The sequence below is a fragment of the Vidua chalybeata genome, chromosome 15 (assembly GCF_026979565.1).
Source record: "Vidua chalybeata isolate OUT-0048 chromosome 15, bVidCha1 merged haplotype, whole genome shotgun sequence".
NCBI classification, from domain to species: domain Eukaryota; kingdom Metazoa; phylum Chordata; class Aves; order Passeriformes; family Viduidae; genus Vidua; species Vidua chalybeata.
In genome coordinates, this window is record NC_071544.1 from 3,665,494 (window position 1) to 3,691,738 (window position 26,245).

The following is a 26,245-nucleotide window of genomic DNA, read 5'->3' on the forward strand; positions in this document are numbered from 1 at the left end:
GTGTTTGAAACGTAAAGGGGTGAGTGAAGGATATCAATTATTCACCTTTAGACCCCCTCTGTGTGGAAAACACACTTAGAGAAAGAGCTGACAGGTTATAAAGACTCTGAGGTGCTGACCTGCAGTGCTGTGGAGCCTCACACCAGTGAGGCATCACCTCAGGAGGAGGGAACACACAGAAAATCAATCGGAACCGAGGAAAGTTGGGCTTCTAGAATTCTGTTTGCTGTGAGTAAAAACTCTTACCTTTCAAACAGTGGTACCTGGAGATGTCAGGGAGAAAGGGTCAGGGCAAATAAAACAGATTTGTAACTTTTTATTGAACAGCAGGAAATGCAGCTTTTGTTCATCGTGCTGCTGGATGTAAGGTCAATTTGCACATGTGTAAATAAACCTCTGCATGTTTTCCACATAATAGCTGCTGCTCTGAAAACAACTCAGGCAGTGGTGTGACAGCCACAGACATCACCAGGGGAAGACTGAGGGTACAGAGCAGTGTGCTGGGAGCAGCAGAGGGATCTGAGGGCTGTAAATCCAGCTCCAGCCACACAGTAAATTGTCAGTGGCTATTTTGTGCTGAGCCATCTGTTGCCTTGGCTACACTGCCAGCAAGGATTTAAGGATATCTGGATGTCTGTACAAGCTCCAGAAAACCCAAACTCTGCTGTTTGGAAAGAGCAGCCCCTGAGCTGCATTACTCAGTGAGTGTTGCTGTTGGCTGTACACACGTGTCACTTCTCAGGAACAAGCTTTGTCCCCAGGGAACACCCAGCTCCCTTTGACCTCTACAGCCAGAGGTTTCTGTTCCACATCCCAGTGGACACATCCTGCAGTGTTTTCCTCAAATGTTATTCCTGTATCTGTATCACAAGTAACTTAGCAGACCCCATGGGAGATGTTGTTCATATTCTCCATCAGTGCCTTTCTTCAGAGTAGATGGTGCTCTAAAATAGAATATTTTTGTGTAGATATGATTATTTTCAGTTGAGAAGCAGTCTTGTAAAAATTGATCACAGATCTGTTGATGAAGGTTTGAAATGCTGGTCCACAGACTGCTTTCCATCTTCCAGAACTCTGGAAATGCGCTGAAAAAACACCAAAACAGATTTTCATATGTTAAAATTGATTCTGTGCTGGATTCACTATTAAATTTATTAATTACTTGTGCCTTTAAGCTGTAGCTAGAGAAAAAATACATTGACCAAATCTTGCATGTTTTGAATTCATTTCTCTATTCTTCAAAACCTTAAACCTGTATTTAAACCTGTCCACATGATTCCAAACATATTATGAAGCACTTCACAACTAGATTTTTAGCTGTAGTTAGTCCTTTTTCTACCAAGAAAGAACATTCTATCCTCTGTCTTTTATACAATATTTAAGTTTAAATATGAGTGGACAAGATAGTGCTGAAAAGCTGCAGCTCCTGCGTCTGAAATGAGCAAGTGTGTGATAAATTGAATGTAAGTGAAATACTACGGACTTCACATTAATAGGTTATTCTTATTCCTACCAGAAAAATGTGATTCTTAACATATTTAAGTGAAGGTTTTCCTAAATGTTGCTATATGGTCCCTGAAGGCATTATCCTTTTTTTTTTTCCTTAAGAAAACCCAAACCACTGCAGAAAGTAATGAATATAAATGAAACCCATTACCTAGGAAAAAAGAAACCAAAACGACAAACCCTCTGCATTGAAAGATCAAAACAGTTGCCGTGCAAAATATTACAAATATTCCAGAATACTTATGTTGGTAGCTACCCACATCTGCATTAAATGTCACCCTCCCATTACCTTCAAAGTAGGAAAACTTTCACATTCTGTGTCCGAATAGCTGCTCTGGATATTTTTTTTTCTCTGTTAAACACTACACTAAATGAAATAGTTTTAATTTTGTGAAAATTTCAGACGTCAGTGAAACGTTCCTCACTTTAGAGGAAAGCAGCCGGCTTTAAGCCAGAGTGACGGCTCCAGCGGGAGCCGATTTCCTCTTTGCACTCATCATCTCCCCCGAGCCTCTCCGCGCGGTGCCGCGCTCAGCTCCGGGCCCGCCGCTCCCCTCCGGGCCCGGCCGCCGGCTCTCGGCGGGCCGCCCGCGCCCTCTCGCGGTGCGGGAGCGGAGCTGCACACGGAGCTGCACCCCTGCGTCCTTCCAGTCCTCCATCCCTCCACCCCTGCATCCCTCCATCCTTCCATCCCTGCGTCCTTCCAGTCCTCCATCCCTCCACCCCTGCATCCCTCCATCCTTCCATCCCTCCATCCTTCCATCCCTGCATCCCTCCACCCCTGCATCCCTCCATCCTTCCATCCCTCCATCTTTCCATCCTTCCACCCCTGCATCCCTCCATCCTTCCATCCCTGCATCCTTCCATCCTTCCACCCCTGCATCCTTCCACCCCTGCGTCCTTCCATCCTTCCATCCCTCCACCTGTGCATCCTTCCATCCCTGCATCCTTCCACCCCTGCATCCTTCCATCCTTCCATCCTTCCATCCTTCCACCCATGCATCCTTCCACCCCTGCATCCTTCCATCCTTCCATCCCTCCACCCCTGCATCCTTCCAGTCCTCCATGCTTCCACCCCTGCATCCTTCCAGTCCTCCATCCTTCCACCCCTGCATCCTTCCATCCTTCCATCCCTCCACCCCTGCATCCTTTCAGTTCTCCCATCCTTCCATCCCTCCATCCTTCCACCCCTGCATCCTTCCAGTCCTCCATCCTTCCAGTCCTCCATCCTTCCACCCCTGCATCCTTCCAGTCCTCCATCCTTCCATCCCTGCATCCTTCCATCCCTCCACCCCTGCATCCTTCCAGTCCTCCATCCTTCCACCCCTGCATCCTTCCTTCCCTCTACCCCTGCATCCTTCCATCCCTGCATCCCTGCATCCTTCCAGTCCTCCATCCCTGAATCCCTGCACCTCTCCATTCCTGCATCCCTGCATTCCTTCATCCTTCCATCCCTGCATCCCTCTACATCTGCATCTCTCCAGTCCTCCATCCCTGCATCCCTCCATCCCAGCATCTTTCCCACTGGAAGTGCTGCCACAGCCAGCTTTGCCTCCACATTGAGCTTCCACCCCTCTCTCTGACAAAAGCATCAAGGAAAAAAAAAAAAAAGCAGTTTGCCTTATGAGCCTATTTGTCCCAAAAATACTTAATTTTCATAGCACAGAACTCTTGAACATGTAACCCTTCCTTTCCCCCCCCACAAACACACAGGACCTACCATTGTTTTAAAAAACTGGTTCACTTTCTTTCTTTTGAAGGTTTTCTTGTCACCATCTGAGGTGGAAGGGAACACTGGCTGGCTCAGCCTGTGTGAGGCAATTGTTTCATCAGAAGCCACAGTGCTGACAGACAGAGTTAATCCTTAGAATGGAAACAATATTGGTTACACAAAACAAAACCAAAAAGGGAGAGTCAGACTGTAAGACAAAGCACAACTCAAAATTGTGAACTACTGCAATGATCAGAAAAAATTGAGACATTTTAAATCCAACTGTAACCTTAAAATAAAAAATTAAATAATAGGGAAATCATAAACTTCATTACATTGAAACTGAACAGTGAAAAAAAAGAATCAGTCTGGACAAAGAATTAAAAATGGATGAACACATGACAAAGAAGTGGGCCGTGGCAGTTTGTTGTGTTGTGCTAAACATCTGTTACAGGCATCTGGAAAGAGAGGGGCAGTGAGAGGAATAGATGAAATACTGGCTAAGGAATGGGATGTCCTGTGGAACAAGGGGGTAAAAGAAACTGAAACTGGGCCTTTGTGTGCCCCAGCCTAGAGACAAGCTCCCACTTTAGTCACACTTTCTCTTTTCCTTCACACAACCACCCATCTCTCTGGGGGCAGCTGTGTTACCTTGCTTCCCCTGCCTCCCGTGGTGAGGGAATCTATGGGATTCCTCTCTGGCTTCAAAACCAGAAGTTGAAATCCTGTTATGGGGCAAGCTCTGGGGACATTCATCCCCCAAAGCACAGCACAGAGCATTTCTCCCTGTTTCACACACTGCCCTTGGCTGTGAGCCCTTGTCTGTGCTCCTGAGACCCTGCAGAGCAGGGAAGCTGAATAAACCTTGCCTCTTTCTAGGCAGCAGGAATGCTCACACCGCACAAGGAATTGAAATTTGGAGCTCCAGGAGTAACAGAACCTACATTTTGGCACAAGGTACTAGAGTGTTACCCAGCATCTGGAGCAGTGCAGCCTCTCATGCACAATACACTCTTCAGTTATAATCTTTGTCCCAGTGGATTTCACAAGGGTGGAGAGAGCTGCCAGCCCTGCTTGGAGCAAACCCTTCATTGCTGTTTTCCCAACATCCTATTAAAGTTCAGAATTCTCACCCTAGGGTAAGCACCTTACCTGGGATAGTTGGCATAGAACGACTGACAGTGCTCATCTGCTTGAGGACAGAAGACTTCTGAGGTGCCACCACATGTTCTGAGAGGTTGGTGTCACTCATGAACTCGTATTTCCTTGACAGCTGTTAAATAAAAAAGCCCCAACATTAATGATGGACTGAGACTTTGTTTCATGTGTCGTATGAAGTACAATCTAAAAACATGCAACAGTTTTGCAAATAATTTACAGTTAGATAAAAACTTCTCATTCTACATAGAAAAAAAGAATTCTAAAAAAGTTACAGAAGTAATATTATGTGATCTGAAATCTGAATTCCTACCCTATTTTTGGCATAATACCATCAGACAAATCTAGGTGTGATCTGCAAAGTAAAATGAAGTTTTGAAAACATTTCATTTTAATTCCTATTGCATTAACATGCCCAGCTTGGCTGCTGCAAAGCCTGGTCACTGCTTTTTTGAAGCAGAAGAAAATCCTCTAACTCAATACACAGTGGGATCCCCACAGTTTGGTGTATGTGTTATCTAATTTTATCAAAAGCCAAAGGTGTTACTTGGTTTTGTATATCAGAGCTTCTCAAAGCATGGCTGTGCTTTATCTCTCTTTTGCACAAGGACATGCAGTGTAAGACAGTCATAATCATCCAAGAGTTTCTCTGTGCTTCCCTTCTACTCCATTCATTTTACCTTTGATGATTCCTTCAAACATTTTTGATCAAATTATTTATGCTCCCTCCATGTAATTTGACAATCTGTTACTGCCTGGCTTTTTAATTTAGATGGGGCTTGTGTATCTAGAGGACACATACTAAAATGAAATTCTCCTGAGGATTAAACTCTGTATATAAAAAAGGCCCAGTGTAAGTGACATAAGTCTCTGTAATGATCCAGCAGGGCAATAAAAGCCCTTGGATGATCTATGGAGCGAGAGGTGCCAGCACTTCCAAACTTCAGTCTGGCACCATTTAAGGAGCACTGTTTGCAATCTTGCAGTTTCCTAACAGCTGCATGTTCCATAACAAGGTACAAAACGTCCAGGGCTCATCACTTTTGAAATAGCCCTGACTGCGAGGAGCTGCCGTGAAATGTCAGCACAGTCAATTGCCTCTCCACAGGAAAGCAGCTTAACCCTCCCCACACAGTGCTCCTTTTTCAGCTAACCAGGCTCCAGAATCTGCAGCCTTGGAGCTCTGGTATTTGTCACCAGAAGCCAGGAGAGATGATCTGATTTTCTCACTGATTTGTTTCCTCCACAGCATCTTGCATGTTTCATTCATGGCAGGGCAGATCATCTCTGCACCCTGCATCCTTCCCTTTATGACAGCTGGAGCTCTCTGGGATATATTTTTCTTTTTCTAAGGAAAGGGGTAATGTCCTCTTTTTCATGGATTATGAAACACTAAATAAGTAACATACACATTTCATTTCAGTGATAGAAATATCAGCTGCTGTCTTCTCATCAGCAAACACCACACTGCTTCTTTTTGTTCTTTTTTTGGACCTTCTCATCTTGACTTCAGGATGAGGATTATTTTGCGGAGCAGTCTCCTCTGATTCTGCTTTTCCTGGCTTTGGTAGCACTGCTTCCAGATCAAAGCTGCAGGAGCAAAAGAAAGAAAAGTACAAGTTGCTGAGTGATATTTTAAAAGCTGCTGGTATTCTGATGTCATTTCCCCATGAAATATAAATGCAGGTCATTCTGTCCTTCTACTTTCTAGGCAGTCTTGCAAACTGCTTGCAAACTTCAGTGCTGGCACCTGGAGATTCGAATAAGATGCCTTCAGGCAGTGTGACACCATCTTAAAATTTAGCAAAGAACGTAAAATATTAAAACGCGCTCAAATCCCTGTTTAAAGATTTGTGCATCAGCTTAAGAACTCCTAAACTAAACAGAGTAGAGCTCACATGGCAAGTTGCTGTGTGGTGATGGTGGTGCTGAAAGTGAGGCATGGACAAGGCTGTGCAAGGACCAAAGGGGAACAGAGTATTGCTGTCTGTAGCCACATTTTAAATGCACTCTCCTATTTATTTCACCATATTGGACAAGAATGCACACACCCAGAGACTAACCTGCCTTACACCTTCTCTCTTCCTCTAATTTTTACAGTTTAAAAATTGGGCTACTTCTCATTAGAAAAAAAAAAAAAAAGCCCATTAAATTGGTGCTGGCTTTACTCCCTTCTCAACCTTTGGAGCATGGGACTGAATTTAGGTTACAACATAAAAATTGATAAATCAACAAGTGTGGTCACTCTGTTGTCCTGTGCTTCCTAGAAACAAATTAGCATCCTAAGAACTAAAAGCAGGTGCAGGATGCCTTGTCTGGTTCTGTCAGACGTGTCCTGGTGTCTGCTCCACCCTTCTCGAGGGCCAGGAGCAGCCTCAGGAATCTCAATGAAGAACAAGGGGTGTCTTAAAAACCAACCCTTCCACATTGGGGTCATACACCACTGGACTTTTTCAAAGTGAGCTACTCAGAAAGGGAGATCAGATGTTTAAAAAATAATCAAACACTGCTCAACAAGTTCAGTTTATATGGACCTTGTTTGGGAAGAAGTTTTGTGTGCCTGAAAGATAATTTATAAAGTGAACAAAACAATTTGTGGATGAAAAAACTATACCTATAATTGTTCTCTCAAACTTAAAAGTCTCTTTGTTTTCCATTAGGCAAAGCATTTTACATTACTACAGACTTTACTAAAATCTTCCACCTCCTTTTCAAATTTGTAAAGTTTATTCCTTTCCTATTCACATTTTACAAACAAAAAGATGCTAATTAAGTTAAAAGGTGTTTAAAAACAAACTTGCAAAAAAACCCCAGATCTTGGTACATTTTTGAAAAGTAATTTGATTTTTAAAGTATTTCATTTCTGAAAATGAAATACCACTCTTTCTTTTTTTTTTTCAATAAGAGTTGAACACATTTTGTCTATTCAGATTGAAACACAGTAGTTTTCAGCATGGAGGAAGTGATAGCTACAGTTAAAAATAATGTTGGTAAAGTCTGAAAAGGCTGCTGGTGTTTTTCATTCCTTTTTAAAAATCTTTTTGTTTCATCTCATAAAACGGATTAAAAAAACAGGACTGAAGAAGAATTTGTACTGTATTTCTAACCAACCTTTCTGAAGCAGGTTTTCTGGGAGTGCTGCAGTCCGAGCTCATGGAGCACATGGAGATGAAGGATAACTGACGGTAGGATTTCAGCATCGACCTTGGCCGCCCCACCCTCTTGTCATCAAACTCTGGCTACAGACGGAGAGAGAAACACATCCTGTCAAACCCCTGGCTCTTAATTCAGCCTCCTCACAGCAGGCCTTGAACACTGTGCACGAGTTTAACACCTGGCATTCAAGAATTCCCATTAATTGCTGTGATTTATCCTGTGTCTGGATGAATTCTTACTCTCCAACCTCCCAAACTCAATTCAAAAAGTACATTCTCTGCAATATTTTAAATAGGTTGGGTTTTTTAAGTGTTGGTCCCTAAGAGTGTTGGAGGGTTCAAGCAAGAGGCAAGATTTCTGATTGTGGATTACAGCCTCTGTTATTGCAATTATTATTGCAATAATATTATCATAATAATACATTATTATAGCATTATATTTATATAATTATGTATAATCATGATAACAATATCATTACATTATTTTAGCTATAAATATATAATAATATTATTGCAGTATAGTATGGGATATAATAATATATATTATTGCAGTATAAGATATATTATCTTGTATTATATATATAATATATATCTTATAAGATCTATTATCTTGTATTATCTTGTATTATATTATCATGTATTATATATTATATACATTATATATTATATAATATATAATACATAATATATATTATATATAGTAACAATATTATTATATATAATTAATAACAACATTACATGATTTCAAGTAAAATCAAAATAACAACATTACATGATTATAGTAACAATATTATTATATATAATTAATAACAACATTACATGATTTCAAGTAAATTATTGCAACTACAGCCTCTATTATTGCAAAATAGAAACCATATTCAGATAGATATATAGAAATTTCATCATACAGGTGTATAATACAGCACATATCCAAAATTTAAGTTAGAAACTTGCTACTCTCCTTATAACAGAAGAAATAAATCCTATTATAAAATCACCAATGGTGAAAGCAAAAATATAAAATAATTTCCAAATCAACTGGCATGTAATCACAAAAACCAGGCAATGTCATTCTTGCTAGCCTGCACAACTCAGATAGAATATTTTATTCAAGAATTGTCTGGGGAGTTTGTGTTCAGAAGTTATCCTTCAATTCCCAGATATTTCAGTTTGTTCTCAACTAATATTTATAGCATTATACACATGACATGTTTTACTTCACAACACAGCTGGAAGTGGCTGGCACAAGGAGACATCCATTGCAGATCAAAGCCCTAAACCACTAAGAAAAATTACAAATGAACATAAGAACTTGCTTTTATTTCCTCAATAAGGCTGAAAAGCCTTGCAATTTTAAGTTGTAATAAAATATACTAAAAATCTTCCAGAATGAGGAATATTTGATGTGTCAGAGAATTGAATCAGCTCTTGGATGATACAACTCAGATCCTACTATCTTTATATCACAAGAAAACCCATAAGCAAAAAAAAAAAAAATATAGCATGTTTCTGTTTAGAACAAGATGTGTGTTAAATAAAGAGAAATTGGGTAGAGGTTAAAAGGAGAGCAATACCAATTCTCTGGCTCCATATTGTTTTTCCACTTTAACTTTTAATTGCATGAAACATTCCTCCATCCGGTCATGGAAAGGACGAAGATTATCAGAAACTCTTCTTTCATGAATTTTAATTCCAGCCCCAAGGAAAGGTATCTTAGGAGGAACAAAAGAAGAAAAAAGGTGAGACTTTTCAAGTGGGTCCAACAACCTCTCTGGCTGTCTTTAAATTATCTGGGAAATCAACTGCAAAACTCTTCCTGTGAGTGGCAGGTGGATTTGCCCATTGATCTCAGCTTGGAGCAGCAGATACAAGACTGAAAAGGCTCATGGAAAATGAGTTTTCCCAGTAAATTTCTGAAAAATGTTGGTTCATCAGCCTCACAGAGGCTGTTTTCTCTCTTCTACATATTTTAATGCTACAAGATTTGTGCAAAATACTTTTAGCTCCCCTTCTGCCACTAACCTTTTCTAACTGCTTTTCTTCATCTTTTAACTCTTTTGCATTAATATCTGGGATTTTTTGTAAAATCCATTTAGATTCCATGCTTCCTTTTTGTGTTCTGACTCAGTAAATACTGTGAACATTGATCCACCTGTCACGTGGATCATATTTTATGAAAGTGCAATTCCAATATAACTTTTAAAATCGTGGTATTATAGCCCATCTGTTACTGGCAGATCTGTTAGAATCCTCTGCTTAGAGGGATTTGCAGGGATAGGTAGAAATTACCCATTTTTTCCTAATGCCAGGTGACATTGTGGTCAGTCAACCCCACTGAATTCAGTGAGTGATTCTGATGGCCAGAACACAACACACAGAGCTGTGGTGGGCAATGACACAGGAGAAACTGTAAAGGTACAACTCAATAACCAAACCGGGATGAATCAAAATGAAACAGGAAGAAACTTCAAAATCATTAAGGAAATAGTACAAACAATTCCACTGAAACTATTTGGAAGACTCATTTCAAGGCTGGGAGAGGAATGAACAGTAAATTTTTTGCTGTTTCTTATCTATGAAAGAGGGAGAAAAATCATAGAATAATTGAATAGTTTGGGTTGAAAGGGACCTTTAAAAGTCATCCAGCCCAACCCTTGCCATAGACAGGGACAATTCCACCAGGTTGCTCAGAGCCAACCTGACCTTGGATGTTTCCAGAGATGTTTTAATAAGTACAAAAAATGAGACATGGAACATGAGTAGAAACACCTTGAGCCATTCATTTCTGATAGGAAAATCCCAGATGAGCTCTCACTATTTCTTTCCATCCCTCTGTCTATCTATTGATAGCAATGATTGCTATTTGGTTAATGGAAATAGAATGGATAATTTCTGAGGTCATGGTTTTTTTTCTGCTCCATTATCATTATCAGGTCAACAAAAAGAGCCATTTTCCCTTGAATCTTAGCAAAAATAGAGTTTTTTTCTGTTACCACCTTCCATAGGTTTATTTTCCTGATTGAGGACAAAAGGGTTCTGCAGGCTGGTTGTCTTATTATATATACATGGTATATAAAATAATAAATAGTAAAGCCAAATAACCTCAGTGCTGCCAGTATAGGGAGAATATTCAGTTCTCCTCTGGAGATACAGATAACAATATTTACTTATAGTCTTCCATGCTATTTACACAGAAGACTCATAGCAGACATCCTGAAGGGTCACTGAGCATGAAAATAATTCCTGAGAGCAGCAAACACTACATTCATGTTTCTAGTGGAAAAAAAAAAAAAGAAAGAAAGAAAAAATCCTCCACAAAAAACTAATACTCTAGGAAGGAGTTTCCCAAGAGAGTTTCTGACATTTGCCAACTCCAGAAAGTCATGAAATCATTTTGACTTTTCTCATGCTCTCAAGTTTTCTCTTCAGGAATACAACCCAAGTTGGAAATCCCATCCCTTTTAACTATAAATGTAACCTGCTATATGTGGCTTCTGATAATCCATTCCAGGTCATGTGTTCTACAAAATACCTTTCAGGGGTTAAAAAAAGGTGGAAATGACACAATCACCTCAATGCTGTGTTCTCCTGCTAGACAGGAATGGAACAAAGAACCCCTGGTGAAGCCTCAGTGGTGGCTGTCATTGAGAAATTACCTGCCAAGCAATCAGATCTTTGAGTCTGTTCAGCTTCTCTGTATCCTCTGGATGGTGTCTGATATATTCTTCTGTAAAGAAAGCCTTAGACAAAAAAAAAAAAAAAAATACAGTCCATCATTTTGACAGGTAAAGAAATCAAGCATTAATCCACAGAGCCCAGCTGGTAATCATAATATTGGTCATCAAAGAGGAGAGACACATGCATGGTCCTTAGCCAGATGCTGCTGGTGATAATTCCTCCCTGAGTTAGGAACTGAGGTGAACTTTTTAAAAATATGGTCTTTACCCAGCACTTCTGACTTTGAGACCCTTATTATGAAACCAAATTATTATTTCTTGTATTAAGTTTACAGTGAAACTAAAAAGGCACAGATTTGTAATATCATGTTTTACATCAGCTGATAAGCTCAGTGATTCTGGTTTGATTTCAGAGACAGAGGTGACCAGGAAAGGAGGATATGAGGATCCTTTAAGTGATGGAATGATGGCTTTCCTATTCCCCATCCCCACTGCACTGCCACTTTAACGAAGGACGTAGGAGGATTATGAAATGATGCACCTGAGAGTGTTCTTTGCAGGGACTCCAAAGCTCCTACCTTCTCATATTTAGCAAAGCCACCCATAACAGCTGGATCAACAATTCCATTCAGAAGCATGGAAAGTGGATTTATAGGGAGGTTCTCATCACTCTGGTACTGGTTAATCATCATCAAAATCTTTTCATTTGTCGTGGACATAGTCTCAATAGCATTTTCTAGAGGACTAATTGTGCACTGCAAAGAAACAAAAAACTTCTAAGGTTTATAAACATATAAACAGGTCTTTTTGGTTTTATAAATCTCACGTACATGAACAACAGTTTTGCAATTCAGCAAACCCATGCAGACTCGTTCAATTCTGAAACTATAAATCAGGCATAAGACCTATTGATCCTGTATTGAGCAGTAGAAAGATTAAATGTAAATAATAATAATGGCTTTGAATGTATGAAAAGAAGTAACTGTAGCCTTGTTGATAATTTTGCAGACTGGTTTGTACATGGGGATTCAACAGCTGCAAGTTGGATGGGCCCTGAGCACATCAATACTCACGTGTGAAATGGAGACCACCTCAAACCAGCGCAGGATTCCTGGAAGTTTGTAGGCTGTAACAAATGAGGTCCTCTCAATCCACATAGACTATTAAAAGACATAGCAGGAGAAAATTATACTTCAGGATTGAAACTTTCATCTTTTCTGCCTTCTGAGATGTCAAAGTGAAATGGATGTAGATGGAAACATATGCATATTTTTTTGAATATAAAGATACTGCAAACTGAATCTAGCACAGCAGCTTGAATAAATAGTTTTCCTGATTTCAGATTAGGTCATCTTCAGGCACCAAAGCCTGCACAAAGCAGGGCAAAAAGAAAATTACCTTTGAATCTTTTAGTCTGTACCCCTATTTTTGCTATTACAGATGGAATGGCTGCCATTAAATGACCTGCTCTCACCTCTACCCAGATTATATTTCTTCCCTCCACATTCAAAAGGTATTTCTGCAATTAAAAGCAGTAATAGCCCTATAACAACTTGCCAGAATTCTGACCCTTTTTATGTTCCTCTCATTTTTCTTTTCTGAACAAGACTGGCTGTTGGTATTTTAGAATAGTTTGGAATAGCCACTGTTACATTTACCCTGCTGCTCCTTATTTCAGTATCAGCTCATTGAGAAATACAATAATAGATGTAATGAAGAGACTCCAGCTGTCCCAGTTTCCACCTCTTTGAAGGAAACATGCATCTTATCTATTGTCCTCAGCAATGAAAACATCAACAATTTAGTTCTTGTAAAACCATTTCAAGGTATATTCATAAATGGGCCCAAAACTCTCTGGCTGGCAAAGGAAGCATCCTGAGTCTTGACAATACATTCTGGGATGTCAGAGTAGAGTTTGTGTCTGAAGTGTAGATTTAACAGCAGGTAGGAAGCTCTTACATGAAAGTGTTGACTGTGCTAATCAGCACACAAAAAACAGAAATTGTACATTTTGGAAAGAAATGGCTTTTCCCAGCAGTATGCCAAGAGCACAGCTTTAGCCATAAGGCTCGGATGGGGTGCTTTTCAAAACAAACCATAAAATACCAGATACCTGTAAAATAAAAATACAGACACCACATTTTTGTGCTTAACACTGAAATGTAATTTATAGTGGTGTAGATTTCTTAAAATATTTGAAGAGTGAAGGCCATTCCTCAGCATTCCACCATTAGGCATAGGAGTAAAAATGACACAGGCAGTTCTCTCACGAGGTGAGATTTCACAGGACTCATGAAAGCAGACAGCACTCACCTCATTGCCAGCCTGGCAGCTGATGGAAGTGTTGCAAACTACAAGCAGCAAAGCACTTGATATTTATTTACATGTCACCTTGTTTCCTAATGAAAATCTGTACCAGAAAATGCTCCTGCTTAACACAAACACGTTGAACATGTTTAACTACATAACATTTACCTGCAACTGGAACAGTGATGCATAATTAAGTACACAGGGGTAGTGCTGAAACAGAGAAGTCTTGCATTTGGTTTTTCTGAACCAGATTTTAAATTAAGGTGTCTATAGTGAGTAATCTGTTCCTAACAAAGGAGCTAGGATCAAAATTCAGTCACAGTTACCAGAACTACATCCATCACCTTGTCATTAGTTTACTTACAGCAAATTCATTTTCAGGGTCAACAGATCCTTTTCTGACTGGTCTCGAATAGTGGAACGTCTGCACGTTGTTTGACTTATAAAAGCTGAAAGATTTTTAAATTACTATTGTAAAATACAGAAACCAGAAATTAATGGATCTTTTTATCACAGAGAAATATTTCATTTTGAGTAGTTGAGTTTTTAATTAAAAGTAAATTTACTGCTCAGAAAAAAAATTACTTTACTGGAAACTCAGAAGGTAGCTACTTTATCTATAAATCAGAGTCAACACACAGTATTTTACAAGTATTAAGTTTCAATTTGTTACTGGGTGTATTTCCCAGGTATAAAAATTCCAGAACTTCCAGATTAATGTTCAAATCTATAGGAGGACTAGAAGAGATTTTTCCTCTCCTATCTTTCTGTGGCATATGCCCTGCTTGCCAGCTTCATCCTGGTTTATGAAAAGAGCCTCTTTCATTCAAAAGAACTGACTGGGCAGAGCAGGTATTTTCTGGAGTGGAACATGGCACATGAAAAAGCAATTTAATCTTGTCCAACGATCCTGCTCTCAATGCTGAACAACATTCAACAAATTAAACAACTGAAGCCATTAATAACCATTTCTTGAGATAGATAATAGAATGTATATAAGTGCTTGTAGAGGGGTACACCAATGTAAAGAATCCTTTGCAAATTCATGTAAAAGTCATGTTATTCATGTTAAATTCTGTTATATTAAGCTAATATTTCATTCTCCATCATTGTGAGCACATCTTTCCACTCAACTTGCAACCACATGGCTTTTAACACTGGGACTGCAGTTTTGGCTGAGTATTTTGAGTTTTGGCTAAGTATTTTGCTACCCAGAGAAAAATCTCTCTTTTGGGTTTTTAGTATTTGTTTTTAAGATGAATTAAATTTAAACCCTTGTTAAGTAAAAGTTAATTTTGCAGAAAAAAGAAAAAATCTCAGAAATCTCTTCCAGTAAAACTGAACCATGTTTTGAAAGCCCAGAAAAACAGAGCAGCCCCAAACATCTGCATTGAGCAAATAATGATATGTTAGTTCATAGGAAACTATGATTTCTGACCCAAACTGCTAAGATTTTCTTCATCAGAAAAGTAACTGGAAAATACTGCCACACTGAGTCAGATCCCTTTATGCAGTTCCATCTGAAAGGACAGATCTTTTGAAGCTCTTTGATAGAATAAATGCATTGTCATCACCTAATGTAACGAACAATTAAATGCCCAATAAAGTAAACTCATGAGAGTAAATCTTTAAGGCCAGATGTAATCAGCAGTTTGGTTGAATTCTGCAGCTGAGACAAACCATTACAAAATCTCCCCTATGGGCAGAGATTGTACTTTACAAGGAACACTTTGCTACATAAACTGAAGCATTTTGAAATGTGGCTGGCTCTACACCTAAATCTGGTCCAACAGGACCACATTTATAATCTGCCTTTCAGTTACTGCTTTTCAAATGAATCAGTAGTTGAAATTAGTTGAAGTTGAAATTAGAACCACAATTTTTTGTGGCCTTTTGGGTTAGGTTGATTTTGGGTCTGTGTTTGTTTATTTAAAAATCTTGTCACACCAGACCTATGCTTGGATCTGCTTAATTTACTTTGGTGTATATGGGGAGGTGATTCTCATTTTTCCACTCTGAGTCAGTTGCTACTTCAGTGAAGATTCCATAGAGAGGGCTGCAGACCAAGGGCACAACTGGTTTGGAAGCAGCTCTTGGCCAGTCTGTTCTCAAAACACTTTGGTCAATTCATTTCCCTTATTCCTTTACAAAACCCATACTCCATTGCACCAGCAGAAACCATTTTGCCACCGTGTATTCTGGACCAGACAAGATACAACAAGATTCTACCATTCCAGAGCCTGCATTCAACCACTCTCACACTGCCAGTCACCTCCAAGAGCCCTCTCCCACCACTTGTCTGAGAAGCTGTGTTGAAAACTCAATAACTTTGACCTAAAGCACAGATTCCACCTCCCTGCCCTGAAAGAACATCCACGAGTTATTTCTTCAGTGGTAGATGGGTACAAGCTCTTCCATGGAATTCCTGGGGAACATCCAGGACAGATTGGATGGAGCTCTGAGCAGTGTTCCTGGGGGGTTGGACTGGGTGGCCTGTGAAGGTCCCTTCCCTCACAAACTGTTCTCTGATTCTAAGAATACACAAGTCAGTAAGTTAAGACAACAAAAACTCCAGGATTCATTGGCAAATGACTGAATCCACAAAATAATGGCTGTCAATTTAGGAATATGGACTGATTTTCAATATACTGTCTACTACAGAAATTCACTTACTTTATGATTTGATCAGGCACTGCCTTATTTTTGAATCTAGGCTGCTCCTCCAGGACTGGCTGCACTGTAAAACATTGGATATCTGAAAGTGTGAAAGTTAAGGGCATGTTATTAGCTATTACTATGAAATACTGTAGGCTGCAGGAGAAATAAAAATAAAAATAATAATAAAAAAAGACATTTTCTGATGAAAAATCTGAAGTGTTCAGGGTTTCATTTCTGGAGTTTCCTTGGCCAAAAAAGGAAAAATCTGCCAGTAGTAACCAGTGAATACATATTAATTCTGAACTGCATATTTTTATTATTTCCTGAGCTTGAATATCTGCAGCTGAATTTATCACACTGACTCATTCATTAAATTTTTAAGCTCAGGCAACTTACAAAAATAACATCAACCACTTCTGATGTTAACAGTTTCACTGTGTAGCTTTAGGCATGTATAAAGTCATGATGGTTAACATTTCATTTTGAAATCTGTAACTGATCAGCCCTTTTACTTGAGATTTCCTTTTTTTTATAGAAATGCTGTTTTCAAAATCTGAACACTGTATTTGTAAGTAAATATAGCACATCCTTACATATTTCAGTATGTTTGAAACTCATGCCCTCTGGTTAGATCCTTTTGCATAAGTGCAGAAGTAGTGCCTATCTCCTGCTCCTTGCAAATAGATGAGCAAATTCTACCCTAAGGACTGAAACATGTGTTCTCCAAAAAAAAAAAAAAAATTAGTTAAGAGACAAGACAGACTTGGGAGAGCCTGGCTTTCAAGCTTAATGTACTATTTTAGACAAACCTGTAAATATTCCCACTTCAGTCCCAACAGTGTGAAAAGAAAGTATTCCCTTTTCTACTCCAGAAAGTTCCAGATTAATAGACTCAAGAGAGTATGTGAAGTGTTACAACATTACCTTGAAAATGAATAAAAGAAAATCAGCATGCAAGAGAAAAGTCTGATACAATGAGGTGATCTCATATCTGCTCAGTCAGTAATGACTCAAATCAGAAGAAAAAGATAATTGGAGTTATTCTAACCAAGAAAAATCGAGGCCATTCTAGAAGTTGGTTAACAACGTTTGCAAGTTAATTTTCCTAAGACAATTTCTGCGGGTCTTGGGACATGTTTATTTTGCCAAGAAATGGAGGTGACACTGAAGTGTGGTGCCAGTCAGAGCAGTGCTCAAGAAAGACATGAATTAAACATCAAGACACAACAGCTATGAATGTGAGGTAACAGAAAATTTGCTGCTTTAAACCAGCTCTCTTCAAGTGCACGACACTGGTTTTGCCATTTGAAGGAAATAAAGCTAAACCATATAAAAACTACAATGAATTTTCTTCCCTGAAGGGCTGTCAAGCCCTAGCACAGGCTGCCCAGGGAAGGGGTTGAGTCACCATCCCTGGAGGGGTTTAAAAGACATGTAGATGTGGCTCTTGGGAACATGGGTGAACAAGGTTTATGGTTGGACTCAACCTTAAAGGTTTTTTCCAGCCTAAATGTTTCTATGATGAATGAAAGAGACAGACTTCAACTCCTTAAAGCTGCCAGAAAAACAGGAGCTCTCTTTGGAACAAACCAGAAAAGACATGGAAGACGTGTAAGCAAAACTGCAAACTGAGCTGCCACGTCGGTAGACTTTCAACCTTTTCAGGAAATTATTGTTTCACACTGATAAACTCATGCTAACAGCAAGGTTTCCCAACCCTTCCTTCCCTCTCAGTCTCCCACGTGTCCAAGGATACGCTGACCAGGAGAGTTCCTCACGTCCTCTCCAGGTGCTGCAGTCGTGTTCATCTTCTCAGCGCTGGGGAACTGGCTCATCAGCTGGGCCTGGAAATCCTCCCTCCTCTCGTACTCCTTGCCACGGTAGATGAACACTTTGTTCTGCAGGGAATGAGGAGTGACTGCCTGGGCAGGGTGGTGCTGAGGCTGACGTGGCGGTTTCGTGGCAATTGGCACAAAGATGCAGCAGCGTCCAGGTTTTGGAATGGGGGTTTGTTTTCTGAGTAGTAACCAGCTCTAAAGCCAAACACCATTTTGACCAGGGGCTGGAAAGCAGCACTGACTCTCCAGAGATTCTGGACTCAAAGATTTATTATTCAGAAACAATTACAGCGGTTTAACACCAGCCTATCATTTCACTGTTTTCCCAAAGTTTTCAAGGCAGCTTTGGCCTTTAAACTTGGGAAGCAGGGCCTCTTATTGCTGTCCAAGTGTGAAGAAAGCCTCCCTCTTAATTGTTGGATGTAAGAGAGGGTTTTAGTAGGAAACATCAAATATTTAGGTTGTTTTTATGCTCTGAACTCAGGCACTACTGTGGTTAAAACAATGACCTTTTAAAAAACAATCCAGTTGTGCACCACTTCCCAAGTTTGTCAGGTTTCTTTGAAAAACCAGACCCTTTGGAGCCTGGATTTCACTCATGGTAGTCAAAACCAGAGAAAAGTAAAGATTAGAGAGTAGATTCAGCATATTTGAATAAAACCAGTTCAAACTTACCACAATTGTCCTAAAGTAGGAATTGTTGCCATTCAGGAAAAAACTGAGAGCAGTACAAGACACTTGGTATTGAACATGTCAGCTCAAAGCATATTAGAGTTCAAAAAAGGAATATGGACATTAATCATGAGGAAAATAGGAAAGAAAAGAAGAATGAAAATAGATGCAAATGTATGAATTAATCAAGTTACCCTTAGAAATGTTGGGAATCCTTGGCCATAATATCCAACAGCAAAATAGTCTGGTTTAGGCCTCAGAATTTTCATGATGTTTTCATAGAACTTTGCTTGCTGGATCTGAAAGCAAAACCATTTGTACTTGTGTTTGGGGGTTTTATCTATGCACTTTTAACCTCTACTACACATGCAAGAGCTATCAGCTGATGAGCTACAGCAATAATCAGTTTTCACACAGGATGCTGCAGGGGGACATTAAACACTGTTTACATTTATATGCAAATATAACACACAGTGGAATGAGTGTGGCTTCAGCTTTAACATTTGACCTCAGAACTGGGCTTACCCTTAACTTAGGAGAAAAGCAAACAAAGTGATCCCTGGCCACTGATAACATTACTGAAAGAAGACATTTGGAAAAACTCCCTGCCTCAAATGTTTCCCGAGGTATGGGATCAACTCCAATTTTTACCCTAGGCTCGTTTTACAGGGACACACCATGTAAAGGGTTTAGAACAAGTTCTTCCATAAAATACCAAGTGTCATTTAGGTGTTATGTCTGTGAGAACACAGCACTGCAACTTAAACTGGCAAAAATGTCTAATGTCTTTGAAGTCAAGATAAAAACAGAGCAAAAGAAGTTTTCTTCATACACAGCACCATTCAAGGACATCCTGTTTTGATTCCCACAATTTTTTTTTTTTTTTTGAGGAAGATTCAGGGATATCTATTGAATGAGCCTTAAACAATTGTTAAAAATCATACAAACATGAAATATTGAGAGTAGAAAAAAAAGGTTTGTGGGGAATGGGTTCCTTTTTTTGATTCATTCAATTTTAATGAAAACAAATAACAAATTTTATTTTCTTTTAAAATTTTCCTCCTATCCTTTGGACCTAGCTCTAATTCCTTGTGCTGTAATACTTCCACAGTCCTGATTAGGATCGAATTATTCAGGCTTGTCAAGATCCAAGCTGCTAAAAAGTAAAGAAAAAATTAGGAGGAAAAGTTCATCCAGGTGTTCTTTCTACCCTAGGGCAGTACAGAGACTTTGAAATGTGGCCTTTAAATTTCCCTAGGTGAGAACATGTTTATTTCATCTACAGCCATTTCAAAATACCTCCATAAACAGATGTTCATGCAACTTTAACCAACAGTTATTTCTGAACCTTTACCACTGGATTGCTACAGTGAAACAGGAACTCTTCAACAAATGAATTAAAAATCCATTTTAGATCACAAGCTCACAGGCAGCTCTGTTGTTTGATAGCTGGGAAGCACTACTTTCTGTGACTGCAATAATTTGAAGATCTGTATATAATCTTACCAAGTTTTGACTTAGAAGTTCATAGTCAAAGACCTCCTTTTCATATTGCTCTGCAAGTTCCTTGCATAAAGATATGGCTTCTTCCCACATCTGCAATGCAACCACAGATTCAAAAAGTAAATCCTGTACCAACAAACAAGTTTTGAACACATCAGAGTTTAACTGCAGTTTTATTGATTATGCTGTCTTTAAAGTGCAGTCATTTATTAACTGCACATTTAGAGTTGAAGACTCAAGGCAATCATAAACTTAAGGAAAGCAGATTAATGTTAAAAAATAAAAGTGTTTTATGATTCATTACAGGAAGGACTAAGTAAACTTACTTTATTATTAGAGTAACATTTTTTAAAAAATCATCTAGCCTTTCAGATACATTAAAGAAAAAAAAGAAGAGTAAATCACAGAGGTGATAACATTCAGAATATACCCCAAGCACAGATTATGAGGGGACTGACACCTGCCTGTCCTTAAAACACACACCATTTAACAAAATGTCCTGCAGCAGCCATAATCATAGGGAGCCTTGTCTAGGACAGCTAAATAACTACAAGAGCTAAATTTCCACTTGCCCAGAGGAGCAGCTTTTCTTTCCACACAATTTTCCAGCTGCCTGTGACAGTGACTGACACTGAAATACCAGGACTGCTTTTCTCATTTGCTGTGAGCACTTCACCAAAGTGGTCATAAAGCAGGAACAAACTCTTGTGAGGACTTTTCTCAAATTCTGTCTCAGAAGAGACAGAGGGGGTCCTGAGCAGAACTCTCTGCTGCTGAGAGGACACTGCCAGTGACACACCAGGCCATTGTCACGTGCTGCCAGGTGCTCTTTGGCCAGGTACCCCCGAGCCTGGGCTGAGCCTGAGTGCTGCAGATCAGGAACTGGGAGGGTTTGGTTCTCCTGGGACAGCGGGTGGGCACTGCTGCAGTGCAGCTACTGCAGATGCCAACAGAAAACCCGAGAGGCTGAAGCTGAAACTTTCTACCTTGTGAATTATAAGAAGGGCTTCTTGTGCAGAAGCAGAAATGAATTGCCTTCCCCCTTCCTACCTTTGGCTGCAGCTGAACAAGACATGACTTAAAGGTTGTATTGGGTCATGGGATTAATTATCTGGCACTGCAGAGTTTCTTCCTGCTTTCTAGTCCTTTGCTTTATTCCTAAAATTCTCAGCTCTAATGCCATTGCACTGACAGGTAATTTTATTAACATTTTTTTGGTCTTAAATTGAACTAAACTGTGGTACTGAGCATCACTCGACAACATTTTAAGTTTAGGATACAATTCTCTGTCCTCTCTGAAACAAATATGTCAATTTTGAACCATCTGGATTCTTTTGAGATAAGGGCCGAGTGGTTTAGAAATGGAATCTGTGTAGTCCATGCTCTTTTCTTTGTAAGGGGAAGGAGATTCAACATTTTTTATTGTATTTTGTTGGTGCCTGACAGAGATGCTTGTGACAATGTACTGAGACATTAGCTCTTTCTCTGTGAATGAGGTCATGGAAAGAACATCTTCCTATGGAACAGATATCTCTGGGAATAAGCCTCCAGGACACAATTTTTACTTGACCCACATTTCAAAGAAGCTTTTCCTCACAAATGTTTTGTACAGGGCACATTCATTAAACACAACTGTTCAGAGTAGCACAGCAGAGAGGTTTGGAGGGAAGAATTCTCCAGACCTACCTTTCCTTTGTCGAAGTATTCTATGATCTTTTCATACAAATTCTCTTTCAGGTGTCTGTAGGTCTGTGAGCACTGGAACTCTGTTGACATGACTTGGGGTGCACACTGCTCATCCGACCACTGAGAATGAGAACACATCAAAAAGAATTTTCAAGTCCAGTGTTTCACATCAAAGTCTCCCCTCCAATAAGGTCTGGTCTCCTGGGCTCTTCTAAGTGTTTTCTTCCCAAGTCTTTTTTATCCATCCACAGACAAACTGGGAAAGGCACAGGGATTGCATTCACTGCCTCTTCAGACAAGTGCTGTATTTCATGTCATAACCACCACTAGACCAAATATTTTAAAAATATTTAAAAATGTTATACCTGCCCATCCTTGCCCCACTTACAAATTTTATATAAAAATCTATGTGAGAAAATTAGTTCCTTTTTTTTCCCCCCAATGGTATCATCCTGATTGACTTGATTTAGATTTTTTGTATAAAAATATTTCACATACTGTTCTTATCTATACCAATACAGACAATATATCTCATATTTGTATGATCATAAAAAATCAAAATTAAGTTTAAGCAAAATAGCACAAATTTATATAGTTCTTCACTAAAGTAAATTCCATAAGAAATATCAAATTTTTGCTGAAGAACATTTAAAGTTGGAATGCCCCCTTGTAATGGAAATTGATCTTACTGACCACTTTAATTGATACTGTCCATTACATTGGTAATGAACAATAGTTATAGTGAAAGATAATTAATTACCAGCTACAAAAGAAAGCCCACATAACTTGTTTATGTAATCCATATTATTTAAAATTAAAAGTTAGATGTCCTCTTGTGATAGCTGAAACTGTGTTTAATTTTTATAACTGTTATGTTTAGGGTAGTAAGAAATTACCAAAATGAAAGCTACATTTGTACACAATGTTCTCACTTTAAAGGAAAACTATTTCTTCTACCATATTTAGTTCCAGCAATATATGGCTTTTAATCACCTACTGAAAATTTAATTTCAACAATTAATGTTAATTTTGTGCGACCTACTGCAGGATTTCTAACTAGAAACTTGAATACCCTGGTGGAAAATAACTCAGTGATTAAAATATTCACTTAAGAATATCAAATTGAATGCTGCAAAAGCTTAATTATATATTGAGTTTAGAAAATCTAACCTTCAGGAGCCACGTATGGAGTAGAAGGGTGTATGCTGCTTCTGTGTAATTCTCACAATCTAAATGAAGATCTCGCAATTTATACAAATACCTGATAGAGGAGAGAGCGAGGATTAGACTGGAGCCTGGCATGAGTGGAATACTGAGTGTCAAAATGTTCCAGATAACAGCAAACTCCGTGGATGTCACACATGACTCCCCAAAGACTCTTCAAGGACACTGAGGGGGGTTGAAGCTCTGTTCACACTTTGCTGTGTTCCTTTTGTGTGCTGAACTGTTGTGCAGGAAAGGAGGAGCTCTCCTGTGAGCTGTGGTCAGCTCCTCCTCAGGGAGGAGGGATGGCTGCACTCGGGGTCTGGGAGACCTCCAAGGCTAATATTCCTGCAGGGTTCCTCAGGGAGCCCTTGCAGGCACAGCTTCTTCATGGGCACAGATGCAACTGCAGCACATCACAGGAGGAAGCAGAAAGTGGAAAATACCAGCCCAATCCCTGGGGGTGTTGGGGACAGAAGAGTTGCTCTAAGTTGAATTTCTCCTGGATCCCTATGGCAGCATTGCTGCTTCCAGCACGGGCACTGCCCACCATGGGGCTCAAGCTGCATCTACAGCAGCCAGGGAGAAAATTGCATCCATCCTTCTATCTCCCACCAGGAGTTTTGGGACACTGGAGCTCTGACACCTTGCTGTGGCAGCCCAAGGCACTCCCATTCCCAGCTGCCAGCCCAACAGAAAGCTTCCCCCTGAGCAGTGACAGCTGAGGGAGCGTTGCTCCCCCTGGCCACTCTGGCTCACAGCTCCAGGGTGAGCTCTGAATCACCTCCAGGGCTCATTTCAGCTGGCACTCTGGGCTCTGTTCTACAGATTTTGCAGGAGAGGACAGGCAGGAAACAGGGAGCTTTTGAAGCAGCAAGATCTGCTGCAGTCCACGTGCAGAACTCTTGGAGACAGCAAGAGGCCATGCTACACCTGCAGGAATTTGCAGTTCCCACAGAAAATGCCTCAGCCGTAACCCTGCCTGTGGAGTGTTGCATTCTGAAAGAGACTCAGCAGTTGGGCCATTCTACAAAACCAGAATGTTTTCTCTGCCACACTAAATGTGTCATACATTCTCCCTCAAACCTATCTGCACTTTCTTAATTTTAAACAATAGACAATGAATGTTAAGTGTTTTGATCAATTAAAAGTTAATTCTTGTGGAATAAAATGCTGCTTCTGGATACATAGCACAGATTTCCAGTTGCTGAAGGCTAAACTAACAACAGAGTGAGAATGCAGATGAGGCCAGGGCTGCCACAGAGTCATTTGGGATAGTAAAGTAACAATAAATACAGAAATCCAAGCACAATGATAAAACCAAAACTCACAAGACAATATTAATTGCCCTCTCCAAAAGAGATCCAATAGAGTGGTTGCCATACCTGATGTACATCTCTTCACGGTTAATGTTCTTGTAGAAATTCTAGGGACACAAATATTTAAAGTTACCTCCTAATGTCCTTCAATAAAATTATATATATATATATATATATATATATATATATATATATATATAAAATACACACACACATAGACTGAGGTTTTGCTTTCCCTGGTAGCTAGAAAGCATAGACAGTGTGAAATGTAGATTATTTACAGTCTATCTGAAGTTTAAACCTGGAACTACTTCTTCAATTAATATTTTCATTAGTTATATGTATGGTTTTATACATACATATACTTTTCCTAGTTCATAGTGGGATCATTACTGAAGATTTTTCTATTGGAGAAGAGGAAAATATGGTTATCCAAATGCATTAACAGAATAAACCACATGCTCCAGCTACACTTGGTGGACGCTGGTATGTGTTAAAGCAGATGTGTAACACTGTAGTTATGGAGCATTGTTGTACAATACCTCTAAAGGGGCCAGTTCCAGGAATAAAGCTCATCATTTGTCACCATAACATGTTTGCAGGAATGCAAGTTGCTAAGGCTGTGCAAAATGGTCTGACAAGACCATTGATGGTATGACAAGGATGTTCTCTTGAAGAGCTGCAGAAATTCACATCACATTGCACAGTGATTATTGAGGAACAGAATGTGTGAGTGTAATCATTCAAAGGTGGGAGAGGTTCCTCCTCAGCTTTGAGGAATTTCATGGAGGAAGAATCTCTCTATGCGGTATCCTCATTACAAAACAGGAATAGAAAAGAAGTCAGAGGGGTCTAGGACAAGATCAGAGCCTCAAACCTTTTGGCACCCAACTGCAAAGGTGCTTTGCAGGTTTCCTGCCCACATTTGAGAACTGTAACTATTGAGATGCTGAAGCAGCAAGTGGGTCAGCTCCTCATCACAGCTTGACTCTGTCAAGAACCCACTGTCCCATTAAGCCTGTACAGGCACATGAGCAGCAAATCCACAGAATCAAAGTAGATGAAGCACACAAACCAAAGTTTTCAGTTGCTTTCAGACTCACATATATATCCGTGCAAAAGATATAAAAATCTCTTGCTGCAGAGTTTAAATCACTACAGAACATTGCCACCCACTCCTGCCTCAGGAAGATTTACCTTCCTGTTCAATAAATGGACTCTAGTGCTGTCCCCTCCTCAGGGGGATTCTCCTGGGTTATCCAGAGCCAGGACAGGACGTACCAGCAGGTTGACGGTGCAGCTCATGCGGTTGTCCTTGCTCTCGTCGCTCATCACGGCGCGGTAATCCAGCAGCCTCTCCAGGAGCCCTCTCACCAGGCTCACAAAGCTTTCCACCAGGCTGGAAATGCCAGGGTGCTGCTTGGCACACTCTGTAAGGCTGCAAGTACAGAAACATTGGTACAATTGGTACAATTCTGAGTTAGATCTAAATCAACTGCAGAATGCGCTGGAAATTCCCTCTGTGAGTTGGCAATTTAGATATTCAGAAGTCAAATGGCATATAAGTCAAATGGAAAAAAAAAAATAAAAGAAACATTTACTTTTCCTGTTGTTCAGGGTTTGCCTGCTTGGAATGACCCCGACAGTGTGAAAGTCTTTGTTCCCCTAGCCTGGCAGCCGAAGAAGAGGTCTGGAATGGAACTTCTGCAGAATACCCAGGAACAAAGTTCCAACTCAAACAAAGTAAAAGCAGCATCTAAAGTTTCTTCCTTGGATTGTGCAGCTCCAGTGGAGTCACTGTCCTGACACAGAGGGAATGTGTACGTGGATGTCTGAAAGAACATTTATG

General features: G+C 39.7%; 1 protein-coding gene across 1 annotated transcript in view; it reads right to left on the bottom strand.

Moving 5' to 3' along the window:
- Positions 1 to 301: 301 nt before the first annotated feature.
- The window catches only part of DOCK2 (dedicator of cytokinesis 2), a 155,322-nt gene continuing 129,378 nt past the window's right edge, over positions 302 to 26,245 (bottom strand). Inside the window, exons 36-53 of the mRNA XM_053956912.1 lie at positions 25,678 to 25,834; positions 24,463 to 24,503; positions 23,045 to 23,135; positions 21,875 to 21,994; positions 20,192 to 20,281; positions 18,880 to 18,984; positions 17,932 to 18,073; positions 16,191 to 16,272; positions 13,882 to 13,966; positions 12,281 to 12,367; positions 11,786 to 11,962; positions 11,187 to 11,270; positions 9,105 to 9,242; positions 7,487 to 7,614; positions 5,785 to 5,965; positions 4,370 to 4,490; positions 3,227 to 3,369; positions 302 to 1,085 (exon numbers count right to left, since the gene is read on the bottom strand). Coding sequence (XP_053812887.1) covers positions 1,011 to 1,085; positions 3,227 to 3,369; positions 4,370 to 4,490; positions 5,785 to 5,965; positions 7,487 to 7,614; positions 9,105 to 9,242; positions 11,187 to 11,270; positions 11,786 to 11,962; positions 12,281 to 12,367; positions 13,882 to 13,966; positions 16,191 to 16,272; positions 17,932 to 18,073; positions 18,880 to 18,984; positions 20,192 to 20,281; positions 21,875 to 21,994; positions 23,045 to 23,135; positions 24,463 to 24,503; positions 25,678 to 25,834 — 2,047 coding nt within the window. The 3' untranslated portion in view covers positions 302 to 1,010. The remainder of the gene's footprint in view (positions 1,086 to 3,226; positions 3,370 to 4,369; positions 4,491 to 5,784; positions 5,966 to 7,486; positions 7,615 to 9,104; positions 9,243 to 11,186; positions 11,271 to 11,785; positions 11,963 to 12,280; positions 12,368 to 13,881; positions 13,967 to 16,190; positions 16,273 to 17,931; positions 18,074 to 18,879; positions 18,985 to 20,191; positions 20,282 to 21,874; positions 21,995 to 23,044; positions 23,136 to 24,462; positions 24,504 to 25,677; positions 25,835 to 26,245) is intronic.